Source organism: Chionomys nivalis, chromosome 25, assembly GCF_950005125.1.
Source record: "Chionomys nivalis chromosome 25, mChiNiv1.1, whole genome shotgun sequence".
Classification (NCBI taxonomy): domain Eukaryota; kingdom Metazoa; phylum Chordata; class Mammalia; order Rodentia; family Cricetidae; genus Chionomys; species Chionomys nivalis.
Window position 1 is genome coordinate 1,003,392 of NC_080110.1, and position 23,787 is coordinate 1,027,178.

Below are 23,787 nucleotides of genomic sequence, written 5' to 3' on the forward strand. Positions count from 1 at the left end.
TCCACTAGAACGGTAGTTTAACCAGATCTTTGGTTTAGCTTTCCTTCGCGGAAGGCATCAAACCCAGATGACGGCGACTTGCGCGAGGAGATTTGAGCCTCGGCGCTTGCCTTCCTCCCTCCTGCAGCGGCGTCGGTCGCGCCTGCGCCCTGAGTCCCCAGAGGCGGCTACGCGGAGTCGGTGGACTGCGCGGCGATTTCTCTTCGAGTCGGGAGCTGCAGCCACCTTCGCCGCCACCATGAGTCGCAGCTACAACGATGAGCTGCAGTTCTTGGACAAGATCAATAAAAACTGCTGGAGGATCAAGAAGGGCTTTGTGCCCAACATGCAGGTGAGGCGGGGCGGGGGTAGCGGCCTTCGGGGCTGCGGGGCGGGGGTAGCGGCCTTGGGGCTACGGGGCGGGGGTAGCGGCCTTCGGGGGTGCGGGCCGCGCTTCCGCCGCTAATCGGCCTCCTCCGCGCCGGCCGGGCCGACCCCCCCACCCCCACAGGGTCCGGGTCTCCTCCCCAGCGAGGACAGACACAGCGGGGCGGTTCACGCGTGTTTTCCCCACGCACGTATTGTTCCTGGTCTTCGAGATGCCCGAGACTCCTAGGACCGGTCCGTACCCATCCAGGAAGACTGCCCTGACTTCGTGTCCAGTCTGCTTCTTTTTCTTTGCCTGGTTGATGTGGGAGCAGGAGACCAGGGGCTAAAACCCTGGGCCTCGCTGCCCTCTCAGTCTCCAGGCCGTTTGTCCTCATGGCTTCCGTTAAAGTCGAGGAAGAAAACACTTTTGAGGTTTTGGCACGTGTGTTAAGTGACTTGGTCCCTTAAGTGCCAGGGGAATGCAATAAAGGTTTGCAGTCCTTGGTCTTAGTAAAGAAGTTTCTGATAGGCCTTGCAGGTAGATAGCTCAGGCCTGTGTTCTCACTCAGCACTGAAGGCAGAGGGCAGAAGACCCTAAGGATGGTCTAGGATGCCTACGGGACCAGCCAAAGCAACCTATTTAAGACTCTGAAAATTCACAAAATTTTATTTTAGCTGTTCTTTTCATTTGACACTAAACAAAATGTCTTTGAGCCCCATTACTTTGCAAGATGCTAGGAAGAAAAAGACCACAGCAATAAAACAATGGTATTTTCCCTTTATTTTGTGGAAAGAGGGGGAGTTGGTTAGTAGATTTACCTGCTAGTTTTTTATTTGACACATGAAAATTATACATTGTTTAGGACACCATGTGTTTTTTTAAAAACTGTATAAGTTGCAAAATAGCAAAATCATAATAGACATACCTCAGAAATTCATGAGCACTGAAGTAGCAGTTTGAATGTGCTTATCTTAAATATTCATAGCCAGGGGTGGTGGAGATTTTTAGTTTTTTTCTGATTTGGAGATAGTTGCTGAGATTTCACTGGTTGAATATTTGTAATTTGAATCCAGATCTGAAATGCCCTAAAATCTTCTAGGTTCTTATGAGACGTAACGGGGAGTTTGATGCAGAATAAAGCGATGTAAACGCGACACATAGCGCATACATTCTGCCCACCGCGTCTGTACGTGGTGAACTTGGATTTAGACAACGTTTGCCTTTCTCTTGTATCAGGTTGAAGGAGTGTTTTACGTGAATGACGCTCTGGAAAAACTGATGTTTGAGGAATTAAGGAATGCCTGTCGAGGCGGGGGTGAGTACACTTTAGGCTCATGTATGGTACGGTAAAGCCTCCCCTGTACCCTGAGTAAAGAACTCAGCCAGTGTAAAACACTTTCAAGGAAAGCACCTATTTGTGATCGCCTGTTTAGCACGCTGCTGCTTAAGGGTTTGGAGCCCGGGGCTAGTCTGTTCTCATCCTGCATCTGCTGTGTCTCAGGCACCTCATTAGGTCTTTTACAGTGATTGTCCATGCCATGTTTGTAATAACGAAACTGATAATAACGGTCTTTTGTAGATGGGCAAATTCAGTGAACTTAAGTGATTTAGTTTCTTTTTATATTTTTATTCTGTGTGCATTGGTGTTTTGCCTGCATGCATGTCTGTCCGTAAGGGTGTCAGAATCCTTGGAGTTACTGACAGGAGCCGCCATATGGATGCTGGAAATTGAACCCAGGTCCTCAGGAAGAGCAGCCAATGCTCTTAACCCTTGAACCATCTCTCCAACTCCAGCTTAAGTGATTTTTAACTTGTCCTTGGTCACAATTTCAAATCTGAATTCCTGATTTTAAAACCAGTGCTCCCTTATGCGTGCACGCATACACATGTGCTTTATGCTTCTTAGATACATTTATTAATGCCACATTGTAAATGATACTGAATGGACTCGGGAGTGAATGATGATGGGCAGGTGCAGGACTGGAGCCTTTCAAAGTTTTACTTCATCAGCACTCCTGATTCTATTAATGATGAAGGTCATTAACCCATTCCTACCCAAATTTCCTAGTAAATCTGGGTATAGGGGGGTTTCATGGGGACCCATTATTCTTAATAAGGATTTGAAGCATCTCAAGAGGACAAGGCCAGCTCCTAACTGGTATGCTAGTTAGGTGAACATCAGGGTTGACTCCTGTCTCTCATGGCTACCCTCTTCCCTCACTTGAGCGTGTTCCCTTGTGTTAAGTGGCACTGCTGCAGACCTTGGCTGTGGCTCAGTGAGGAAAGTGCCAGCTGTGTAAGCATGAAGACCTGAGTTGGGATCCCTAGTAACCACATCAGAGCCAGGTGCCAGAGACGGGCAGAGCTTGCTGCCCAGTCAGTCTAACCAGTAACTGGTTCAGTGAGAGACCCTGCCTCAAAACATAAGGTAGAGGGCTAGAGAGATGACTCAAGGGAAAAAGTGCTTGCTACACAGCCTTCATCACCTGGGTTCACTTCCTAGAGCCTGTGTAAAGATAAGAGGATAGAACTGGCTCAGCCATGCTGTCCCCTGGCCTCCCTGTGCATGCACACACATACACACAGCGAGTAAATAAAAATTTTAAATAAAGTGGAGAGACATTGAGGAAGATACCGACTGTGGGCTTGTGGCCTCCATGTACACACATATACACACACACACACACACGTTTAAAAAAAAAAAACAACAGCTAACATTTGACAAAGCTGGACTTGCCCTCCATCCGTCCTGACTCTCAAGCCATTGTTTTGTTTTCTCAGCTCTTCCCCCATTGCCCTTTGCCCTTTAGATTAACACCAAAGCTGTTTTGGGGTAGTTTTGTTTTGAGACAGTCTTGATCCCTTAAAACTGGTGTTACAGATGGTCAGAGATGGTTGTGAGCTGCCGTGTGGGTGCTGATACTCGAACCGGGATCCTCTGCAAAAACAGCCAGTGCTTTTAACCATTGAGCATCTCTCCAGCCCCCACTGCTAATATTTTTAATGACTACTATGAGTTATTGAGAGAGTACATTTTATACTGGCGGCATAAAGATTAATAGTTAATGTTTTCTATCCCTCATGCACAGAACACTGACGAGTGTGTCTGGTCTTCTGCCCCTCCTGTGAACGTGCTTCTTGTGGTTTGCATAGAACACTGATGAGCGTGTCTGGTGTTCTGCCCCTCCTGTGAACGTGCTTCTGGTGTGCACAGAACACTGATGAGCGTTGTCTGGTGTGCACAGAGCACTGACCAGCGTGTCTGGTGTTCTGCCCCTCCTGTGAACGTACTTCTTGATGTTTCCTCCCCACTTTCCTTTCCTTCTCTGCTCTGTAACCAGAACCTCTGCCCCTTCAGGTACTTAAGTTGTGCTAAAAATTAAATGTGTCATTTTTCTCAGGCTGAGGTGTGTTTGTTTCAGGTGTCGGTGGCTTCCTGCCAGCCATGAAGCAGATTGGCAATGTGGCAGCCCTGCCCGGGATTGTTCATGTGAGTCAGAGCCAGAACCTTGATCATTCACATTGTGTGTGATTGTATGTAAGTTTGTTGGATGAATGAAGGGCTCCACCTAACGGATGCTGGTGTCATTTAGACAGTGACCTTTGCCTGTAGCAGTAACACTTAGACTTAGGACTGAGGCCGGGTAGCCCCTCCATCTCTTAATCTAAGCGTTTGGAGTGGCTGTTGTGGAGGGATTTAGATCTTACCCTTGTGCATCGTTACTCTTTCAGCAGTGCACCATTCTAGGTCTCACTGTGAGTCTGTGTGTGGATGATTGAGAAAGGAAGGAAGAGGACGTTGAACTGAGCAGAGTGGGAAAGGACTGCCCAGCTGGCTATGCTAGCGATGCTGGGGCAGTGACGGTGAATAGGGTGGAGCTGGGTGGTATGCAGTGGGGGGGGCTCCACTAGCCTAGCGTTAAGATTTCACCTTCAGAGGAGAGTGCTGAGAAGTAGATCCATTTACCAGACTTTTATGGGGCTTCTTAATGCTAGTTAACAATGTGGTGCTTTGGGGAGGGGAGGTGGGGGTGGTGATAAAATGAGGGGGCTCCTGTATCTGTGAACTCATATTTTGGTTATCTCCATGTCTCACCATATTTGACGTCTGTTTTATATGGCGTGCCATCCTTTACTCGGCCCCTGTGTATGAAATGTGCTGTGTTGATGTCATCAAATAGATTTCACTTGTGAAAATCCTCATGACCTGTATAAACCATGGCACAACTACAGTTTGCCAGTGTCTTGAGAGAATTTAAAGAGTAACAGCACTGGCACTTAGCGTGTAATTCTCTGGCAGCCTGTCACTCTGAGCCTTCCCTGTTGGCAGTTAGACTATGAAATGATGTCCTTGGCAGTATTCAGCTTTGTGAACTGGTTCATAGACAGATAGTTCACTAATAGGGCTCAGTGAAAGGCAGGTCCATCAGACAGCCACAGCACAGAGTGGAACAGCTGTGTTTCATGTCTCCTTCTTTTCCAGCGGTCTATTGGGCTTCCTGATGTCCACTCAGGCTATGGCTTTGCCATAGGGAACATGGCTGCCTTTGATATGAATGACCCTGAAGCTGTGGTATCCCCAGGTAAGGTGCTGGTGCAGTGTGGCTTCTCTGTATTGTGTGGCCTTTCTGAGACAGTGGGTTAGTGTACATTTCTCAGTCTCATTCAGTGATTTCTTGTTTTCTACATTAAAGCTGCTTATGGTCAATTAGGCTATTAAAATATCAATCAAATCATTTATTGAAAACTTTGGGGATTTTTATCAGATGCCAGGGAATATCAGACATTGGCTGCAAAAGAAACATTTCTCTGACAAAATTTCTCTTGGTGACTCAGCTACTGCATAGGTAAATGTGTCTAGTGTCAGCACTGAGCGTTATTGGGAGGAGAGAATAAACTGAGCTAGACTCAGTACTTCACATCATGTTTGTTCTAACACTAGTATTTTTCATTAATTTCTAGGCTAGTATATAGGAGTCAGGCTTCATCTGGCGTGGCTCACATGTGTCATTCTACATAGGAGCCAGGCCTTCATCATGGCGTGCTCACATGTGTCATTCTACATAGGAGCCAGGCCTTCATCATGGCGTGCTCACATGTGTCATTCTACATAGGAGCCAGGCCTTCATCATGGCATGCTCACACATGTGCCATTCTACGTTGTCTATCGTTTCTCCTCCCCCAGCTACCCTATCCCTCCTCCAGCTGCTTGCCTTTCTTCCCCAAGTGAAGTCCACGCACCTCAGTCTGCTTGTCTACGGCTTGTGTTCTGTTCCCTAATTCCCACCTCCCTTCAGATCCCTTCCTCCCCGTCATGATCCTCTTTCTAGCTTTATGACCAGCAAACGTGTAATACTTTGATATATACAATTTTAAATTTAGGTTCCACATATGAAAGAAAACATTGGATATTTGTTTTTCTGAGTCTGGCTTACTCTGCTTAACAGTAATTTCCAGTTGCGTCCATTTTCCTGCAAATATTATTTTCTTTATGGCTGAATAAAATTATTGCACACGTACTCCATTTTCTCTATACGTCAGTTTGTTGATGGCCATCTACGCCAGTTCCACTGCCTAGCTGTTGTGAGTAGTGAGACTGTTAACTGACGTGCAAGTGTTGCCCAGGAGTGGTGGAGCAGGGTCATAGAGTGGGTCTATCTTCAGGAACCTCCATGATACTGACTTCCACAGTGATGGCCCAGGTTTATATGCTCACTGTAGAGTATAAGGATTCACCAGCATTTGCTGTTGTTTCCTTGATGGTAGTCACTTACTAGGTAAGGTAGAATCACTTCTAGTTGTGTACCACCGTCTGTATGTCCATCCATCTGTGATTATCAAATATGTTCATTGAAAACCTTCCTCAGCAGGAAGAACAGGTTTACTTTCGAAGAGTCTAAATGACAAAGCTTCGATTCATGTCTTCATGTCCTACCTCTGGCAATGGTGGACTAGGCCTTCACTGTAAGAATGACTGGGCAGAGTTTCAAACAGTAGAATTAAAGACATGGTAGAAGGCATGGGATACCACTGGACGTTGAGGAGAGGAAGAAGAAACAAAGATCCAGATATGTGAGCCCCACAAGTTAAAGATGTCTCCCTGTCCAGCTTCAGTGCTTTGAAATTTGAATCTGGTTTTATGGTTCAGCATGTCATCAGTGTTGTAAATATATACACTTGGAAAATGTATTTTGTGCTTGCTTCAGCAGCACATAGACCAAAATTGTAATGATAGAGAGAAGATTAATTAGCATGGTCCCCACATAAGGATGACGTGCAAATTCATGAAGTGCTCTGTATTTAAGAAAGGAATTAAGGAAAGTGTGTATTTTATAACATGTGCACACACACTAAGTATTACATTTGTTAGCTGGATTGTTAAATCATTAGTATTTGGATTGACATTTGCCATTACCTCAAGAGATAAATAGACTTCACACAAAAACCATTAAAAAATTGAGGATGGGGGGGCACATGAAGATGACTCTGTGGGCAGAGAACTTGCTGCACAAATATAAGGACTTAAGTTCTGATCCCCAGCACCTAATAAAAATTGGGCATAGGGGTGTACCTCTGTAGCGTCTGTGCCTGGAGACAGACAGATCCTGGGGTCTTGCTGGCTAGCTAGTCTTTCTGACACAGTGAGCTCCAGATTCAGTGAGAGACCCCATTTCAGAAAATAAGGTAGAGAGCAATAGAGGTCTTTGGGCACTGGCTTCCATGTGTGCATTCCTGGGTGAATGCACACGTGTGTGTGTACCACAGAGAGAAAAGGGGGGTGTTGAGGAAAGGACATGCTCACTACTGGTGAGACTGGATCGAAATAGGGGCTGGAGAGATGACTCAGTGGTTAAGAATACTCAACTGTTCTTTCAGAGGACCTGGGTTTAATTCCCAGCACGCACGTGACAGCTCACAACTATCTGTTGCTCTAGTTCTGGGAGATACGACTTCCTTATACAGATATATATGCAGAACACTGATGCACATGAAATAAAAATGAATAAACTTTTTTTTTTTGGGGGGGGGTTTTCGAGACAGGGTTTCTCTGTGGTTTTGGAGCCTGTCCTGGAACTAGCTTTTGTAGACCAGGCTGGTCTCGAACTCACAGAGATCCGCCTGCCTCTGCCTCCCAAGTGCTGGGATTAAAGGCGTGCGCCACCACCGCCCGGCATAAACTTTTTATATAATTCAGCCATGCCACTTTTGAGTGTGTATCTAAAGGAACTGAAATCATTATTTTCAAAAGGTATCTGCATTTGTGTATTTACTGTAGCATTAATTTACAATAGCCAAGCCAGGAAAACAACCAAATGTCAGTTGAAAAAAGGATAGTGGCAACAAGAGTGAAATTGTACCATCCTGCCTGTGCACCACGGAACGGTTTAAAGGCTGGCGAGGGGCTGGAGATTGAAACACACACACACACAGAGACATGGGTCATCGTTGAAACAAGAATGCCCCTTTTATTTTGTTCCAGGGCAGCTTATATAGGGCTCTCTTTGACTAATGGCTATGCCCTAGCTCTCAGGATTTTTCAGCTGCAAGCCTACCAGAAACTACTCCCCTGTCATCAGGAACTCATGAGGGTCTCATGCTCAGAGCAGCTGCAAGCACAAGAAAACAAGTTGTTTACTCTGGCAGGCAAGGGGTCATAGAAAATTCAGGGTCTGAGGGTCTGCAGTCCCCAACATGGAATATTGTTCAGTATGAAAAAAGGAGATCCTGCCCATTTGGTACAACATGGTCAAAGTATAGAAAGAGGACAAATGCCATAGCCCTCTCACATAGAATAATGGTTGTCCAAGTAGGGGGAGGGTGGAGACTGCTGGTTTGGGAGGTCCTGGTTAAAGGACTCAGATTATGATTTAAGATGAATTGCAGTCCCGGAGACTTAGTGTACAGAAACAGTGACGTGCTTGAAATCTGCTATGACATCAAGTCTTGAGTTTTCTTCCCAGGGAGAAGGGGAATAATTATGTGAGTGGTGCTATGTTAACTAGCTTAATTGTAGTGGTTGATGGTGTATGCGCATATACTTCATATAAACGTTGTTCTTTGTCAGTCATCTCCATAAAGCTGGAAGGCATGGTTTTCAGAAATACTTAGATCTAAAAACTTTCTACTAACTGGTATATAGGGTTTCTGTTGCTGTGAAGAGACACGTGACCATGACACGTCTTACAAAAGAAAACATTTCATTGGGACTGGTTTACAGTTTCAGAGGTCTAGTCCATTGTCCTGGCAGGAAGCATGGCAGCATGCAGGCAGACACGGTGCTGGTGAAGGAGCTGAGATTTCTATATCTTGATCCACAGACAGCAGAAGGAGACTTTGTGCCATACTGGGCATAAAGACCTCAGTTTGCCTCCACAGTGACACACTTCCTCCAACAAGGCCACACCTCTTAATAATACCATTCCCTATAGGCCAAGCATTTAAACACATGAGTCTGTAGGAGCCATTCCTATACAAACCACCATAACTGGAAATTTCCATTTTTTGTATGTAGATACACTATAATCTTAAATGCACAATTAGGAAAATTGGGGGGGCTGAAATATTTTTTTAATTTAATTTATTTAATGTGTATGGGTGTTTGGCTTGCATGGATGTGTGTGCCTGGTACCTGGGAAAGGCAAAAGAGGACATAACAGATCCCTTGGGACTGAAGAAGTTGTGAGCTACCTTGTGGGTGTTGGGAATCAAACTGGGGGCCTCTGGAAGAGCAGGCAGTGCTCTTAACCACTTAGCCATCTCTCCAGCCTCCTGGAATATCTTTAAAAGTTGGAGAAAGTACAAAAATTTAGATGTACAAAAGATAAAACATTGGATTTTTTTTTTTTTTTAAGAAAAAAAAAGATGCACAGTAGGAACGGTTGGCTATTTGAGAAGACTGACAGTTATCAGCCTCTTGTGAGACAAACGGAGGCAGGTTACTACTCCTGTCCGTCTGTCTGCCACATTCCCCACTATGGGTGAGGTACCTTAGTGCATGTGTTGCTTGCAGTTTCAGTGTTGACAGACTTGCCCAGTAGCGAGTCACTTTGATGGCTACATTAAAACATGCTTGTCCTTGAAGGAATATGCCTTCTTTTAACTCCATATTAGTAGTAAGGAACTTCAAGTAATGCTCTGATTGTCTGATTATTTTGCTAAGATTTGACTTAACTCCTGTATGTTGTAGGTGGTGTCGGATTTGATATTAACTGTGGTGTCCGCTTGCTAAGAACCAATTTAGATGAGAGTGATGTGCAGCCTGTGAAGGAACAACTTGCCCAAGCTATGTTTGACCACATTCCCGTTGGTGTGGGATCAAAAGGTGTCATCCCAATGAATGCCAAGTAAGAGCATGGGGTTATGGTAAACGGAAAGGGGGGGGAACCACGCGGCTCAGCTTTGTTTCCAGTTTAGACATTTACTCAGCCACTTATTAGGAAGCACTTTGTAAAGCGTTAGCTCCAGCCCATGTTCATTAGAACAGCCCTTGAGCTGGGCTTGGTGTCATACACCTATAGTCCCAGCCTCTTGGGGGACTGACATGGAGGAGCAGTCATGAGCTGGTCTTGATGGCATACACCTGTAGTCCCAGCCTCTCGGGGGACTGACATGGTGGGCTCATTTTAACCCAGGAGTTCAAAGCCATCGTGGGTAACATATAAGACTCTTGTCTACAATTTAAAAAGAGAAAGCATGTGACCAGAAAGAGGACTCAAGTTAAGACTGTTGGCTGCTCTCCCAGAGGCCCAAGGTTTGATTCCCAGCACCTACACAGAAGCTCACAACCGTCTGCAACTCCAGACCCAGGGCATCTGACACCTTGTTCCGACCTCTGTGGGTACTGTATGTACATGGGGTACAGGCGTATGTTGGAGCGAAACTCCCATATACATAAAAGTTAAGAAGAACAGTGCTTGACACAGAGTATTTTTAGAATAATGACACTGTGCCCAATACCTCACCCAGATGATGACCACTGCTAGCAGAAAGCAAACTAACAACAGGAAATTAAGCTTGGTAAGTGGTGTCCAGGTTCACACTGAAGATCTTTTGCCTCTCAGGCTATGTTCTAAGTACCTCTCAAGGAGCCCATTCATCTACAATTTTTCTTAATGATGGTACTGAATATGTGCTCTATTTAGGTACGTGGTGCGGTAATTCAAGACTACAGTGTTTCTATCTCTTGGGTACCTAGTGACAGTGCTGTACTGCTCATGCCAAATGGTATACCTTACACGTGGCAGGGTCTTCTCTACCCTAAACCTGCTGTGTAACCAGGCTGGCGTGAACTCATGATCCCTGCCTCCGCCTCCCAAATACTAGGATTGCAGGTGTACACCACCATATCTGGATCAAATGTTGTGTTTATCAAGTATAAGTCAAAGATGTTCTGTTGACATGTGCATTGTATGTACTTTGCATTTTAAGTTTGTATGCATACACTAATGCATAAATGCTCTTAACTGTTACCTGTTACACAGTCCTTTCCACCAAAAAATTAAATAAAAGAATGCCTGAAGGAAAATTAATTTAGATGCTTATCCTTTATTTTCATATGACCCCTGTGTGTCACCCCAATGTGAAAAACATACATGTAACAATGATTGATTGAACATGAAGCATCTTTACAAATATTTCAGGTAAAATTTTGTCCTAATTCATTTTGTTTGTAAAGGGTTGTCATCTAGGGTAGTGGAGAAGGGAGTATTCTCTTCTGGCTGTGTGAGAAGCCAGCCCTTTGTGAGAAGCATCCTCTCTCTAAACATTTAATGTTTGTGGCGCATGCCTTTAATCCCAGCACTTGGGAGGCAGAGGCAGGCGGATCTCTGTGAGTTCGAGACCAGCCTGGTCTACAAGAGCTAGTTCCAGGACAGGCTCCAAAACTACAGAGAAACCCTGTCTCGAAAAAACCAAAAAAAAAAAAAAAAAAAAAAAAATTAGGGGGCTGGAGGGATGGCTCAGAGGTTAAGAGCACTGGCTGCTCTTCCAGAGGTCCTGAGTTCAATTCCCAGCAACCACATGGTGGCTCACAGCCATCTATGATGAGATCTGGTGCTCTCTTCTGGTGTGCAGGCATATATGCAGGTAGAATGCTGTATACACAATAAATAAATCTTTAAAAAAAAAAAAAAGAAATAAAAAAAAAATTTATTAATAAAGACATGTAAAATAGAGGTAGATGGTAATATCTGATTAAGATTACAGCTTTTCTGTGTCTGTTTAATTGTCCCCTAATGGAATTCAGAATCTGAGAGGCAGATGTAATATAAAAGAAAATAATAATTGAAAAATACATCACATGGGCTGATGTATACCTCAGTCGGTAGAGTCCTTAGTGTACATGAAAACTGAGCACGATGAGGATACATGTTGTGTCCACACTTTGGAGATAGACAGGAGTTTCTGCCAAAGGTCATCTTTGGCTACATAGTGAGCTCAAGGCCAGCCTGAACTACATGAAAACCTGCTTTGGTTTGTTAAGTACAACAGACCATGTAAACGTCAAGTGAAACTGTAATCATGTTTATAACACTATCTCCATTTTACATAGTGATCATTTATGTGACTACTTTCCTCAAAAACAAACAAACCAAAAACCTAGAAAGCATGAACTCTTAACCAAGCCTGGTACACAGGGGTAGTTTACCATGTACTATGCTCTGTGGGATGTGTTTCTTCCTAACCTTGGTTTTCCTTTGTGAAATGACTTTATTTCCTTGCTCACCCCAGAGACTTGGAGGAGGCGTTGGAGATGGGTGTGGACTGGTCTCTGAGGGAAGGCTACGCCTGGGCTGAAGACAAGGAGCACTGTGAGGAGTACGGGAGGATGCTGCAAGCTGACCCCAACAAGGTCTCGCCCAGGGCAAAAAAGAGGGGCCTTCCTCAGGTAACTCACTTTGCAGGATCTACATGCTATTTTAGCTTTCATCATGGAGGAAATCTGTACCTTCTGTTTAACAAAAAGTATATCCTTAGAGTTTTTTGTTTGTTTTTTACAGTACGTCAAAAAACACAAATCTGTTTGCTTATGCATCATTTTTCTGAAAGGTTACCTAGAGCTTGCAGATAGTCATAAAAGATTGTGAATTATAACATGGGATACAATTATGAGACTTACAAAGTATGCCAAAGTTTATTTTTAAAAATTTATTTTAAAGGGCTGGAGAGATGGCTCAGAGGTTAAGAGCACTGACTGCTCTTCCAGAGGTCCTGAGTTCAATTCCCAGCAACCACATGGTGGCTCACAGCCATCTATAATGAGACCTGGCACCCCTTTCTGGCTTGCGGGCACACATGGAAGGAATGTTGTACACATAATAAATAAATAAATATTTAAAAAAAAATTTATTTTAAAGACTGTAGGGCAGTGAGATGGTTCAGTGATGGAGACACAAGCTCACAACCCAAGTTCTACTCTCCAGAGCTTCCATAAAGGTAGAAGAGACTGACTCTCCTCTACATAATGCTTTGGCACACATGCCCGACATTGTACAGATGCAACAGTCGTAGACAACTTAAAGCTTATGCTTCGCTAGACCTCTGGTGCAGTCCATATTATTTTTGGAAAATGCTGTAATAAGAATTTCTAAGACTTAGAATTTTTTTGTTACTTGAGACACTGTGTATAGTTATTTTGTTGGCTTGGTTTTACCTGTTTGCTTTTTAAATATATGTTTGTTTACTTGTTTTTAACAAGAATAGAAACTATTTAATCAGACATTCTTACATTTACAGTTGGGGACCCTGGGAGCAGGCAACCACTATGCAGAAATCCAGGTTGTAGATGAGATTTTCAATGACTATGCTGCTAAGAAGATGGGCATCGACCATAAGGGACAGGTGTGTGTGATGATCCACAGTGGAAGCAGAGGCTTGGGCCACCAGGTAGCCACAGGTATGTTCTTGCAAAGGTATGGTTTGTTGGGAACAGGATGAGAGAGTTAAATTGAGCCATGGAAGTACATTGTGTGGGTTTTTAACTTGTGACTTTCTTTACTTGTGACCCTGAACAAACTAATAACTTCATTGGATCTTTCTCATCTGAAACAAGTGGGTAGCAAGGTTAGTGAAATAGTATATGCAAAGCATTGAACTGCATGGGCACTGAGGAAGCCCTTGGTAATGCTAGTTCTTTTTAGTGCTGTGTTCTCTGTTGGGGGTTAGTGCTGACTAACCACCTTGATAGTACTTGGACTATGGAGTTTAGGTATTCAGTCAGCCTATAGTACTCAGCAAGGCTAGTGATTTTGGTGGATTGGGTTCTAAAATCGGTACTTGGCCTCACTGTCTGTTGGATAAGATCATGTTCATCGAGAAAAAGGATTGGAGAGTAAGGGGGGGCAAGCCCAGTGACCTAAGTTCAGTCCCTCAACCCACAGAGAAGTGCAAGGATGGTGCACACTTGTAATCAATCACAGTGTTGGGGAGGCAGAAACAGACAAATGTGTGGGATTCACTGGAGCAACACTCAAAGTTGACCACTGGTATCCACATGAACACTCATCCAGACCCTCACACCACCACCACCAAGGACAAAAAGTAGCAGTTGATAAAATATTGTAAGAAAGGCAACATTTGCCGGGCGGTGGTGGCGCACGCCTTTAATCCCAGCACTTGGGAGGCAGAGGCAGGTGAATCTCTGTGAGTTCGAGACCAGCCTGGTCTACAAGAACTAGTTCCAGGACAGGCTCCAAAGCCACAGAGAAACCCTGTCTCGAAAAACCAAAAAAAGAAAGAAAGAAAGGCAACATTTGTAAGACACTGATTGTTCTACACACTATGATCTCCTCATTCAAGAGACGAGCAGAGGGAGCACAGCTGTAAAGTAGCCCAGACAATGTAGTTAGCCGGAAGACAAATGAGTTATAAAGTGAGACCCTGTCTTTTAAAAACAATCTTTTAAAAACCATGATAATAACAAAATATATGCTATTCTCATTTACTTACATGTTGGGAAGGGAGTCCATGTTGCTGTTAGTTATACACATCCCATTTAAGGTTTCTGGAGGCATATGCTATCTGTATGTCTCACAAATCTGTATCACCATACTCAAACGATTCTCAGTAAGTATCTTTTTTAAAAAATGTGTTTTGTGTGTGTGTCTGTCTGTCTGTCCTTGCTTGTCTGTATGTGCTCAATGTTCACACAGTGCCCATGGAGTCCAGAATAGGGTACATATCCCCTGAAACTGGAGTTAACCGTTAGTTGTGAGCCACTATGTGGGTACTGGGAATGCAGCCAGTGCTCTTAATTCCTGAGCCATCTTTTCAACCCCAAATATATCTTGATTGAACAGATAGATGAACTTAGAAGCACACTTAGGGTTTTGTTTTGAATTTGAATGTTCTGTCTTTCTACAGTAAATTTGAATGATTTAAGAGAAACTTCCCTGGGCTAACCTAAGGCTCTGTTGTTTCAGATGCACTGGTAGCTATGGAAAAGGCCATGAAGAGAGACAAGATTATAGTTAATGACCGGCAGTTGGCTTGTGCTCGGATCGCATCCCCAGAGGGGCAGGACTATTTAAAGGGAATGGCTGCAGCTGGAAACTATGCCTGGGTTAACCGCTCTTCTATGACCTTCTTAACCCGCCAGGTAAAGTAAAATTGCTCTCTTCAGTTAATCAGGAAGTTAAGCATGTTTGATTTTAGAAATTTGTATTCTGGATACTAGAGAAGTATCTTAAGTTTTGGTGTCTTTGGCCAGGAGAGTAATCAAGAGGGCTGGAAAATAAGAGAGAGACACAGAATGGCCTCAGTTTGTCTTGAGCCACAGCAAGAATGCAGACGCTGTTCTCTGAGGTCGAGAAGGCTGTGAAAGAAGTGTCAGGCAAGATCCACAGAGGCAGACAATGTGTTCTCCAGGGCGGTTTCTGTGTTCATGTGGAGATTAGTGACTGCTGTTGTTGAATTCTGAAGTCCCTACTCCAGGAATTCACTAGCCGAAAGCAGTAGAGTACATTCTCAAGAGCTAGAGCTACTTGTAATGGAAACTTTCCCCTAGGCTTTTGCGAAAGTCTTCAACACAACCCCTGACGACCTGGACCTGCATGTGATTTATGATGTTTCTCACAATATTGCCAAAGTGGAGCAGCACGTGGTCGACGGGAAGGAGCGGACGCTGCTGGTGCACAGGAAGGGGTCCACCCGTGCTTTCCCTCCACACCACCCACTCATTGCTGTTGATTACCAGGTATGTAACCCTGTCTGTGTTTGAGCTGTGAGATCATGATGTCGAGAATGCTAGATACGGGCTTACTTAAGCAGGGAGCAGCAAGTGTGTAAAGAACAAAGCCTGTCCCCCATGACAGCAGTGGTTCCCAGTCTGCCCCAGCGATGCCCTCCCCATCCCATAGTGAGTGCTGTCTTAGTTCTGTATTAGGAATGTTTTACTCCCCAGAGCTCAGTGATAGCCTGAAAGCTGTTGTAAGGCAGGACAGAGGGTAAACTGCAGTTTTCTTTCCCTTATGCTTACGTTTGCAGATGAGGAAGTCCAGAGAGGGCAGATGCCTTGCCATAGATGAGAAATCCTGCAATGCTTCCCTCCAGTCTGAGTTTTCTGTGCTATGTGCAGTCTGTTGTGGGCCTCACATCTTCCTTCTCTTTCTTTTCCCCAAGAGCCAAAAAAAAAAAAAAGAAAAGAAAAGTAATTCCTTAATACAGCTAGCTGTAAGAACATTGAGTTTAGAGCGTTAGGTTTCTTCTACAATTCTGCAACACAAAGTTTCAGCATAAAAAGCATGTACCTTTCCAACACTTAACATTTGGTGTTGTGTATCCTCAGCTTACTGGACAACCAGTGCTTATTGGTGGCACCATGGGGACCTGTAGTTACGTTCTAACTGGCACTGAGCAAGGCATGACTGAGACCTTTGGAACAACCTGTCATGGAGCGGTAAGGAGATGAAAACTTTCTTAGAAATTTACTCTTCGGGGTTAAGTTTAGCAACATTGATGTTTGAGTGTGTCATGACTTCTACAAATGATTCCCCATAATATACTGTTTAGTGAGCTGACTGAAATCACCTAGAATCTCAGTAAGGACTTTGTAGGACCGAGTCCAGAAAATCCAGCTGGACAGTTACCAACGTAGCAGAGTTCAAGGCAACTGGCTTGTAAGTGACATAACTATCGGAAGCCCCGCACTGGACCTGCTCACTCGCTTCATTTGTCCCTTGGATAGTCCGCTCCAGATGTGGCCAGATATTTTGTCCCTTGGACAGTCCGCTCCAGATGTGAGCAGACGTACTCTTAGCACAGAGAGCCCGTCTGTTTGGGTGATGCCTCACATCTTCTCAGCCACCTGTGGTGAACTGTGTAGAGAGCTGGGTACTTGAGACCTTCTAGGCTTTGGGAGCCCAGTTCAGCTGTGCCATTATAGGGCAGGAAGAGCCATGGCCATTGCTTTGTTTCAGAAAGTTTTGCTTACAAAAAGGTGGTTGACTGACGGATACTTAGTCAGTGATGCTTAGGATCATTCAAAATAAGTCTTTAAATATAAAATGTTTTATTTTCAAAAAATGGTATGATGAGTCTTCTTGATAAAGGACATATAATAAGGTTAAACTAGCAAAGGTAGGTGTGTGTGTGTGTGTTCCAGAGTCAACATTGGTTGTCTCCTCCAACACTTGCCACCTTGTTTTGTGAGACAGGTTTCTCTCTGAACCTGGGGCTCACTGATGGCTAGACTGACTGGCTAACCAGCCTTTGGGATCCTCCTGTCTCTGCCTCCCAGTGCCGATCTGATAGGCGTGTTCCTAGCTCTTATCTGGGAGCTCGAGAACCAAACTCATGTTTTCATGCTTGCCTAGCAAGTGCTTTACCTAATGATCCATCTTCCACACCAGGTGGTTTCGTTTGCTTTTAAACTATTCATACTTCATTTCTTTCTTCGTGTGTGGGTATACCAGGAGGGCTATGATGTGACCTAGCATGCAGGTGAAGTCAGGACAGTTCTGTGGCAGTTGGAACTCTCCTTCCATGGTTTGGCTTCTGGGAATCAAACATGACAGCAAGCACCTTTTACCTACTTCACCATCGCAATGGCATTTTGGGTTGGTTCTTTGTTTGTTTTAAACTTTTATCATTATTATAAGATTAAAGAAAAATGAAGCCTCATACATTGATATGTTCCTGTAATCCTACCTACTGATGAGGCTGATGGAGGAGGAGTACAAGTTCAAGGCCTGCCTGTGCATTGTAGGCAGCATAGCAAGGCTTAGCTCAGAAGTGAACACTCACGGCAGGTGTGATCATTCAGTGGGTAGAGGTACTTGCTGCAAGCCTAATGACCCTCATTCCATGGAGCCCTCACACCTACAGTTCCCGCACTCCAGCAAGATAGGCATTAGAGACTAAAACCTTAGAAGGAGCTGCACATCAGCTGTCCTGGAGTTCACAGCAACAGCAGAAACAAGAGCCTTACCTCAGCCAGGCGGAAGGAGAGAGCCAACTTCTGAAAGCTGTGTTCAGGCTCCACACACATGCCAGGCCTTTTATGCATGTATGTGCTGACGTGCACACACTAACGATAATGCAGGCAGATGAGTAAATACATAGGAGGATGTGATAATGGCAAGAACTTAAATAATCAAGGAAAAGGCATATAATCCCAAGGGCTTAAATAATTACTAGACTCAAACAAAAGTTTTAGTTCAAAATTCACTCCTGTCCCTGATTCTTTCTCATTCTAGGGTCGTGCGTTGTCCCGAGCAAAGTCTCGCCGTAATTTAGATTTCCAAGATGTCTTAGACAAATTGGCAGATATGGGAATTGCAATCCGTGTTGCTTCACCCAAGCTGGTTATGGAAGAGGTGAGTGAAGTCCTGATGGATGTTTAACCAAAGACCAGAGGGCAGGGACAGGGATCTGTGGGATTACTTACAGAAACGATTTTGAGTTTTTGATGATTTCTTTTTGGATTTTGGGGGTTTTTTATTTTGTTCACTTTTTATGGTTTGAGAATTCCATCCACGAGCATACAGTTTTTATCATTGTCACTCACCACCACTACTCACGGTTCCATTCCTGCACAGCCAGCTCCAGCCTTGAACTTTGAAATAATCCTCAGCCTCTGAAGTGCTAGGATTACAGGTGTGAGCTGCTACTCCTGTCAATTTTTGTTTATCTCATTTTGATTTTATATTGTCCTTTGTTTGGAGACTAATTACAGGCTAAGTCTATGAGAATGATTTTTACCGTTCATATAGTTTCTATCTACATTATAATGTTTAAAAACACGTTGAGAGGACCAGCAAGTTGGCTCAGTATGGTGACCTAAATTTAATCCCAGAATCCCATATGACTGAAGAAGAAAACGTGTTCCTTCAAATTGTCTTCAGCCTGCTCACGTGCAGTGTGGCATGTGTGAACACACGGGCAATGAAATTTAATTGTACAAAATTTGAAGTAATAAAGAACTTTTTATTTTTTATTTTTTATGTATACAGTTTTGCCTGCATGTGTCCCTACATGCCTGAAGAGGGCACCAGATCTCATTATAGATGGCTGTGAGCCACCATGGGGTTGCTGGGAATTGAACTAAAGACCCCTGGAAGAGCAGCCAGAGCTCTTAACCTCTGAGCCACCTCTCCAGCCTAGAAGTAGTTTAAGATAATTGTGCACAGTTGTATACTTATATTTCAGTTTAGAGTAAATTTGAAAAAGGAGAGAGACATGTTTAAAGAGGTTTTGTTTACTTCACAGAGAGGAAGACTTGTGTATAAAGATCTGCACAGAGTTAAAAGAAAACAAGTTATCTAACCCCTCCCTTCATTTTTTTTTCTTTTTTATTGCTACATGTCCTTGATGCTGTTTTGAACCTAAAGTCAAACTTTATTTGTCCTTTAAAAAATGTAGCCTCTGATAAGTTCTTGGTGTCACTCTGTAGTCAGTGCTCCCAGATGCGTGTCTTACTCTGGTCACGTGGGTTTTTACATAGCTTCCCTCTTTTTGCTGCTGTAAATTAATTTGTGGTAGGTATATTCATTCTTCAAGTTTTTAATGATTAGAAGTCTAAAGCAGAATTACCGGGTCAAACCTTACTTTTGTGATAATTTATACTTGTTCTTAAGAGTAACACATTTGGCAGAGCATTGGGGGCTGGAGCCCTGACTTGGGAGTTAAGAGCACTTACTGCTTTTTCAGAGGAGCTGGGTTCAATTCCCAACGCCCATGTGGTTTCTCACATCCACTCATAACCCCAGTTCAATTAACTGTGCCCTCTTCTGGCTTCTGCATGAACCAGACAGACATAAAACGTACAAAACGCTCCAACATATAAAATAAATAAACCTAAAATTATCATCACAACTTAGAAAGTAACAACTTTAAAGGATATGGAAAACACTTAAGAAAAAACCAGCAGCATTTGTCCAGCTAGAGATGGCCACCACTTTCCTGTTTTACTTACCTTATGGCCTTTTTCATTCCTATGGTCTTATTAGACATTTGTTCTGGTGCTAAGGAAGACACAGTGGAGAAAAATGATGTAATCCCTTCCTATGCAATGTAAGAGACAGTAAAATTGTAGTGTATTAATAACGATGTAAATGCTATAAAGTCAAAGGAAACAAGGGAAGGTGTAAGGGATGACTGGGCGCATGCCGTTCTACGTAGGCTGAGCAGGAAAGGCTTTGATGTGGGATACTTGTGTGGGCCTGAAGGACACAGGTGGTGTTGAGCAGGAGAGGCAAAACTCCTGAGGGGTTCAGAGCTCTAGGCAGGAACAAGCAAGGAGACGAAGTCATTAGAGAGGCACCAGACTCTTTGGGTTGTATCCCTACCCCAACCTCGCCTTTGATTTACAGAACCTTTGCTTTTTCTCAGAGTGATAGGAAGACAGTGGAGGATTTGAGTGAAGAGTGCTTTGGTCTGCCTAGTGTGCATGGTGATGAGGAGAGAGAAACTGATAGTGCAGAAAAGATGAGGTGGATCAACTGCTAGGGCTCGCATCTGAGTGAGAGGAACGTCAGGGTGGCGTGTTTCCAGGGGAGCACCGGCCCAGTGAGAGAGAGGCAAGTCGTGGTGATATTTTGTTTGTGCTCTAACAAATAAAGCTTACCTGAAGATTAGAGGGCGGAGCTAGCCACTAGTTAACCATGGAGGCCAGGCAGTGGTGGCATACATCTTTAATCCCAGCACTAACTAGGGAGTTGGAGACGGGAAGTGATATGGCTGGGCGGAGAGAAATACAAGGCGGGAGGAGACAGGAGCTTGGCCCTTTTCAGTCTGTGAATTTTGTAGAGGTAAGAACTCTAGTGGCTGGCTGCTCTGCTTCTCTGATCTTTTACCATTAACACCTGATTCTGGGTTTTTATTATTAAGAACAATTAGAATTCGCTCTACAGCTGGGCAGCAGTGGCACTCGGGAGGCAGAGGCAGGCATCAAAAGCTAGAGAAACCCTGTCTCGAGAATTAAAGATAAATAAATAAATACATAAATAAATAAATAAATAATTGCTCTGCAGCAAGTTATTTAGGGTAGTTCACTAACAGGGATGGTAGGGCCTGTATGGTTGGTTAAAGGAGTGTTGCCATGGAGAGCAGGAAGGAACAGGAGCCCAAATGTGCACTTGTAGCAGAGTTGTAAACTCTGGGCCACAACCCGCAGAGAGCGGTAGAGGGATACAGAGCCATAGCCGCCACATGGCCGGAATGAAGGTGCTTGCAAGTGAAGAGGCCTCCCTGAATAATGGCATCATTCAGAATCATTGCAAGAGAGTACCAGTGAGTCGGGGGCTAGATGTCTGTCTCCCAGGTCATTTCATGCTGGCTGATAACAGAGTTGAGAGCTTGTGGATGGTCTAATGTGACTGCAAGATTTAAAACTGGTAGTTTTGGGGGAGAAAAGAAAGAGTGGAAATACATATGAATATTAAGGGGGACTCATGTTCCATTCTAGTCCCAGTCACATGACCCAGTTTGAGAGGGGGGAAATCTGCTTCATAAGGCTGGAGGCAAAAACCGCATCAGGGGAGATGCAGGGTGAAGGAAGTGGACAGAGGAGGGCTTCTGCCCGAGAGTCACTGAAGTGGTCCCAGAGGTTCAGAAATGGAATGGAGCACACAGCCCAGTCGGGCCTGGGCAGCCTGCCCTGAGTTAGCAGGTGCAAGGGATTGGCGGTGGTTGTAAGGAGTGGGTGTGTGTAGGGCAGGGAGTTGTGTACATACACAGCCACACACTTGGAGTTGTTTAGATGAACACAGATCTCTTGTGAAGAGGAAGTTACTAATCCACATTCATTTAGAACTTTAATAGCTGCTGAAATAGAGAAATAATTTTGCTCATATTACTATTCTGTCATTTGGAGCATTTCCTTACTAGCAGATTGGTGTGTGTACTTGAAATGTGAAACTGCTTCTCTTTTTAATTAGTGTATGTAGTGTGTGTGCATGAGTCTCTGGGCCAGAGCATGTGTAAGGACCAGAAGACAGCGATCAGTTCTCTCCTCCTCATACTGTGTGTTCCAGGGATAAAAGTCGGTCACCAGACTTACACATTCCCCACTGGGCCATCTCACTGGCCCCTGCTTTTAATTATACAAATAATAAATGCTTTTGAAGACATTTTTAGAAAATTTCGGTCCACTTGTTTATCTCACACCCCTTAACAGCACTGAGTTTGTTCATATTTTTAACTTTTGCTCAGATAATGGACAAAAATATTCCGAGTATTTCTTATAATTTCAAGTAAATCTTTGTGTTTTGAAAGATTTCTTGTTGGTGAACTTTAAAGTGTTCAATCCCTTCCCTGTAGGCTCCAGAGTCCTATAAGAATGTGACAGACGTCGTGAATACCTGCCATGATGCTGGGATCAGCAAGAAGGCCATTAAACTGAGACCAATTGCAGTTATTAAAGGATAGAGCCAAGCCCAGCAGAGCCTTGAAGTGCCCATGGACTGAAACGCTCAAGATATCAGACTCAAGATCCAGAGTGCACAGCTCTTGCTGTGCATGCCATAGTGACTGGTGGAGAGGCTGCTGTTCCAGGAGCCAGGGTTGTAAAACAGCCTTCCAGGAGACATGTCTCCATTTGGAGCAGGCAAATGTGCCTCTTCCTTCTTTATCCCAGATTTTTGGGAAAATCTACTAGGGTGTAGGGAAGGGTCAAAAAGTTGCCTTACTCGGTCATACAAGTCCATAATCACCAGAGTGGACTTTCTAGCTCAATAGGTATCATGACAAATGTTCTATTAAATATGGTTTGTGAATGTTTCCTTTCTTCTACTGTGTCGGTTTGTGTCCATCTGTGGACCTCCTCACCCAGCAAAAGCTTAGACTCCCTTCTCTCATAGGAGCACCAAACACCCAAGGTCTTGTAATCAGATGCTGGATAAGTGCATAGTGGGGTGTGCTGAGGAATACATTGGGTGTGCTCAGGAGCAGGAGCCAAAGAGAAGAGGCAGAGAACCTACAGCACGCTGTCAGCGGACTTCTGACAGCTTCGAGTAATGCTTTGCATGCTGACAGCAAAGAGCTCCCAGGTGACCCCACGCTTACATCTTTATTTAATTACTATAAAAACATTAAATGGCTCAGAGGTTAAGAGCACTGGCTGCTCTTCCAGAGGCCCTGATTTCAATTCCTAGCAATCACATGGTGGCTCACAGCCATCTGTAATGAGATCCGGTGCCCTCTTCTGACATAAGTTGCAGTGGAAACTCCCAAGATACTGGAGATGCGGAAATGTGCAACATTCACCAATAAAAGCTGCAGACTCTGAGTGTACCTGGGCTAAGAGAGACCAACCAACTGTGTTACAGGCAACAGCTGGAAGGCAGTACTTCTGTCTTAGTTTGAGTTACCAGTGCTGTGAAGAGACACCACGACCACAGCAACTCATAAGGAAAACATTTAATTGGGGCAGCTCACTTAAGAGTTTCAGGAGTTCAGTCCATTTATCATGGTAGGGAGCATGGCAGTGTGCAGGCAGACATGATGCTGGTGACGTGACCAGAAGGCAAAAGTAAGTAACTGGGTGGTATCCTAATAGTGCTAATGAGATTGTGGGGTCAATTACATTCAAACTACCAAGCTTGTTGGAACTCAGGTGGCGTCTTGATGCTTCCGAGATACCCACCTGGGGCTGAAGAGTTTGGTTTCAGTCTTTCTTTGGTCTGGTTCCTATTACGTTCCCATTCTTCTCTTTTAGAAAAGGAATGCTTACTCTTTGCCGTTGCATGCTAGAAGTGTACAGTTTTAAAGAGTGCCTTGAGACCCAGAAGAGACTAACGACTTTTTAACAGTGGTTAAAATATATATATAAAGATTGAAAACCTTTGAAATTGAATTTAATGTATTGTACATAATAAGATGTCCATGAACCTAACTAGAATGTTATAGTTTGAATGTAAAATGTAAAGGGTCATGTTTTGTGGTTCTTTTTTGTTTGTTTGTTTTTCGAGACAGGGTTTCTCTGTAGCTTTGGAGCCTGTCCT

At 44.0% G+C, this 23,787-nt stretch overlaps 1 protein-coding gene and 1 non-coding gene across 2 annotated transcripts; both read left to right on the forward strand.

The window, feature by feature from the left end:
* Positions 1 to 162: 162 nt before the first annotated feature.
* On the forward strand, positions 163 to 22,564 carry Rtcb (RNA 2',3'-cyclic phosphate and 5'-OH ligase). Its single transcript, XM_057758214.1, has 12 exons — positions 163 to 331; positions 1,586 to 1,664; positions 3,772 to 3,839; positions 4,833 to 4,932; positions 9,537 to 9,693; positions 12,080 to 12,236; positions 13,085 to 13,244; positions 14,770 to 14,945; positions 15,354 to 15,542; positions 16,134 to 16,244; positions 18,043 to 18,162; positions 22,106 to 22,564. The coding sequence occupies exons 1-12, from the start codon at positions 239 to 241 to the stop codon at positions 22,211 to 22,213; spliced, it is 1,518 nt and encodes a 505-aa protein (XP_057614197.1). The 5' UTR covers positions 163 to 238; the 3' UTR covers positions 22,214 to 22,564.
* LOC130866681 (U6 spliceosomal RNA) lies at positions 6,543 to 6,653 on the forward strand. The gene has a single exon (XR_009056370.1). It is a non-coding gene; the product is annotated as a U6 spliceosomal RNA (small nuclear RNA).
* Positions 22,565 to 23,787: the final 1,223 nt, after the last annotated feature.

Excerpts from the sequence above, each read along its gene's own strand:
- Rtcb (XM_057758214.1), top strand. The coding sequence starts at position 239 with ATGAGTCGCAGCTACAACGATGAGCTGCAGTTCTTGGACAAGATCAAT. Across the intron at positions 12,237-13,084 it reads AAAAGAGGGGCCTTCCTCAG|TTGGGGACCCTGGGAGCAGG; the intron begins GTAACTCACTTT and ends TTACATTTACAG. Across the intron at positions 18,163-22,105 it reads CCAAGCTGGTTATGGAAGAG|GCTCCAGAGTCCTATAAGAA; the intron begins GTGAGTGAAGTC and ends CCTTCCCTGTAG.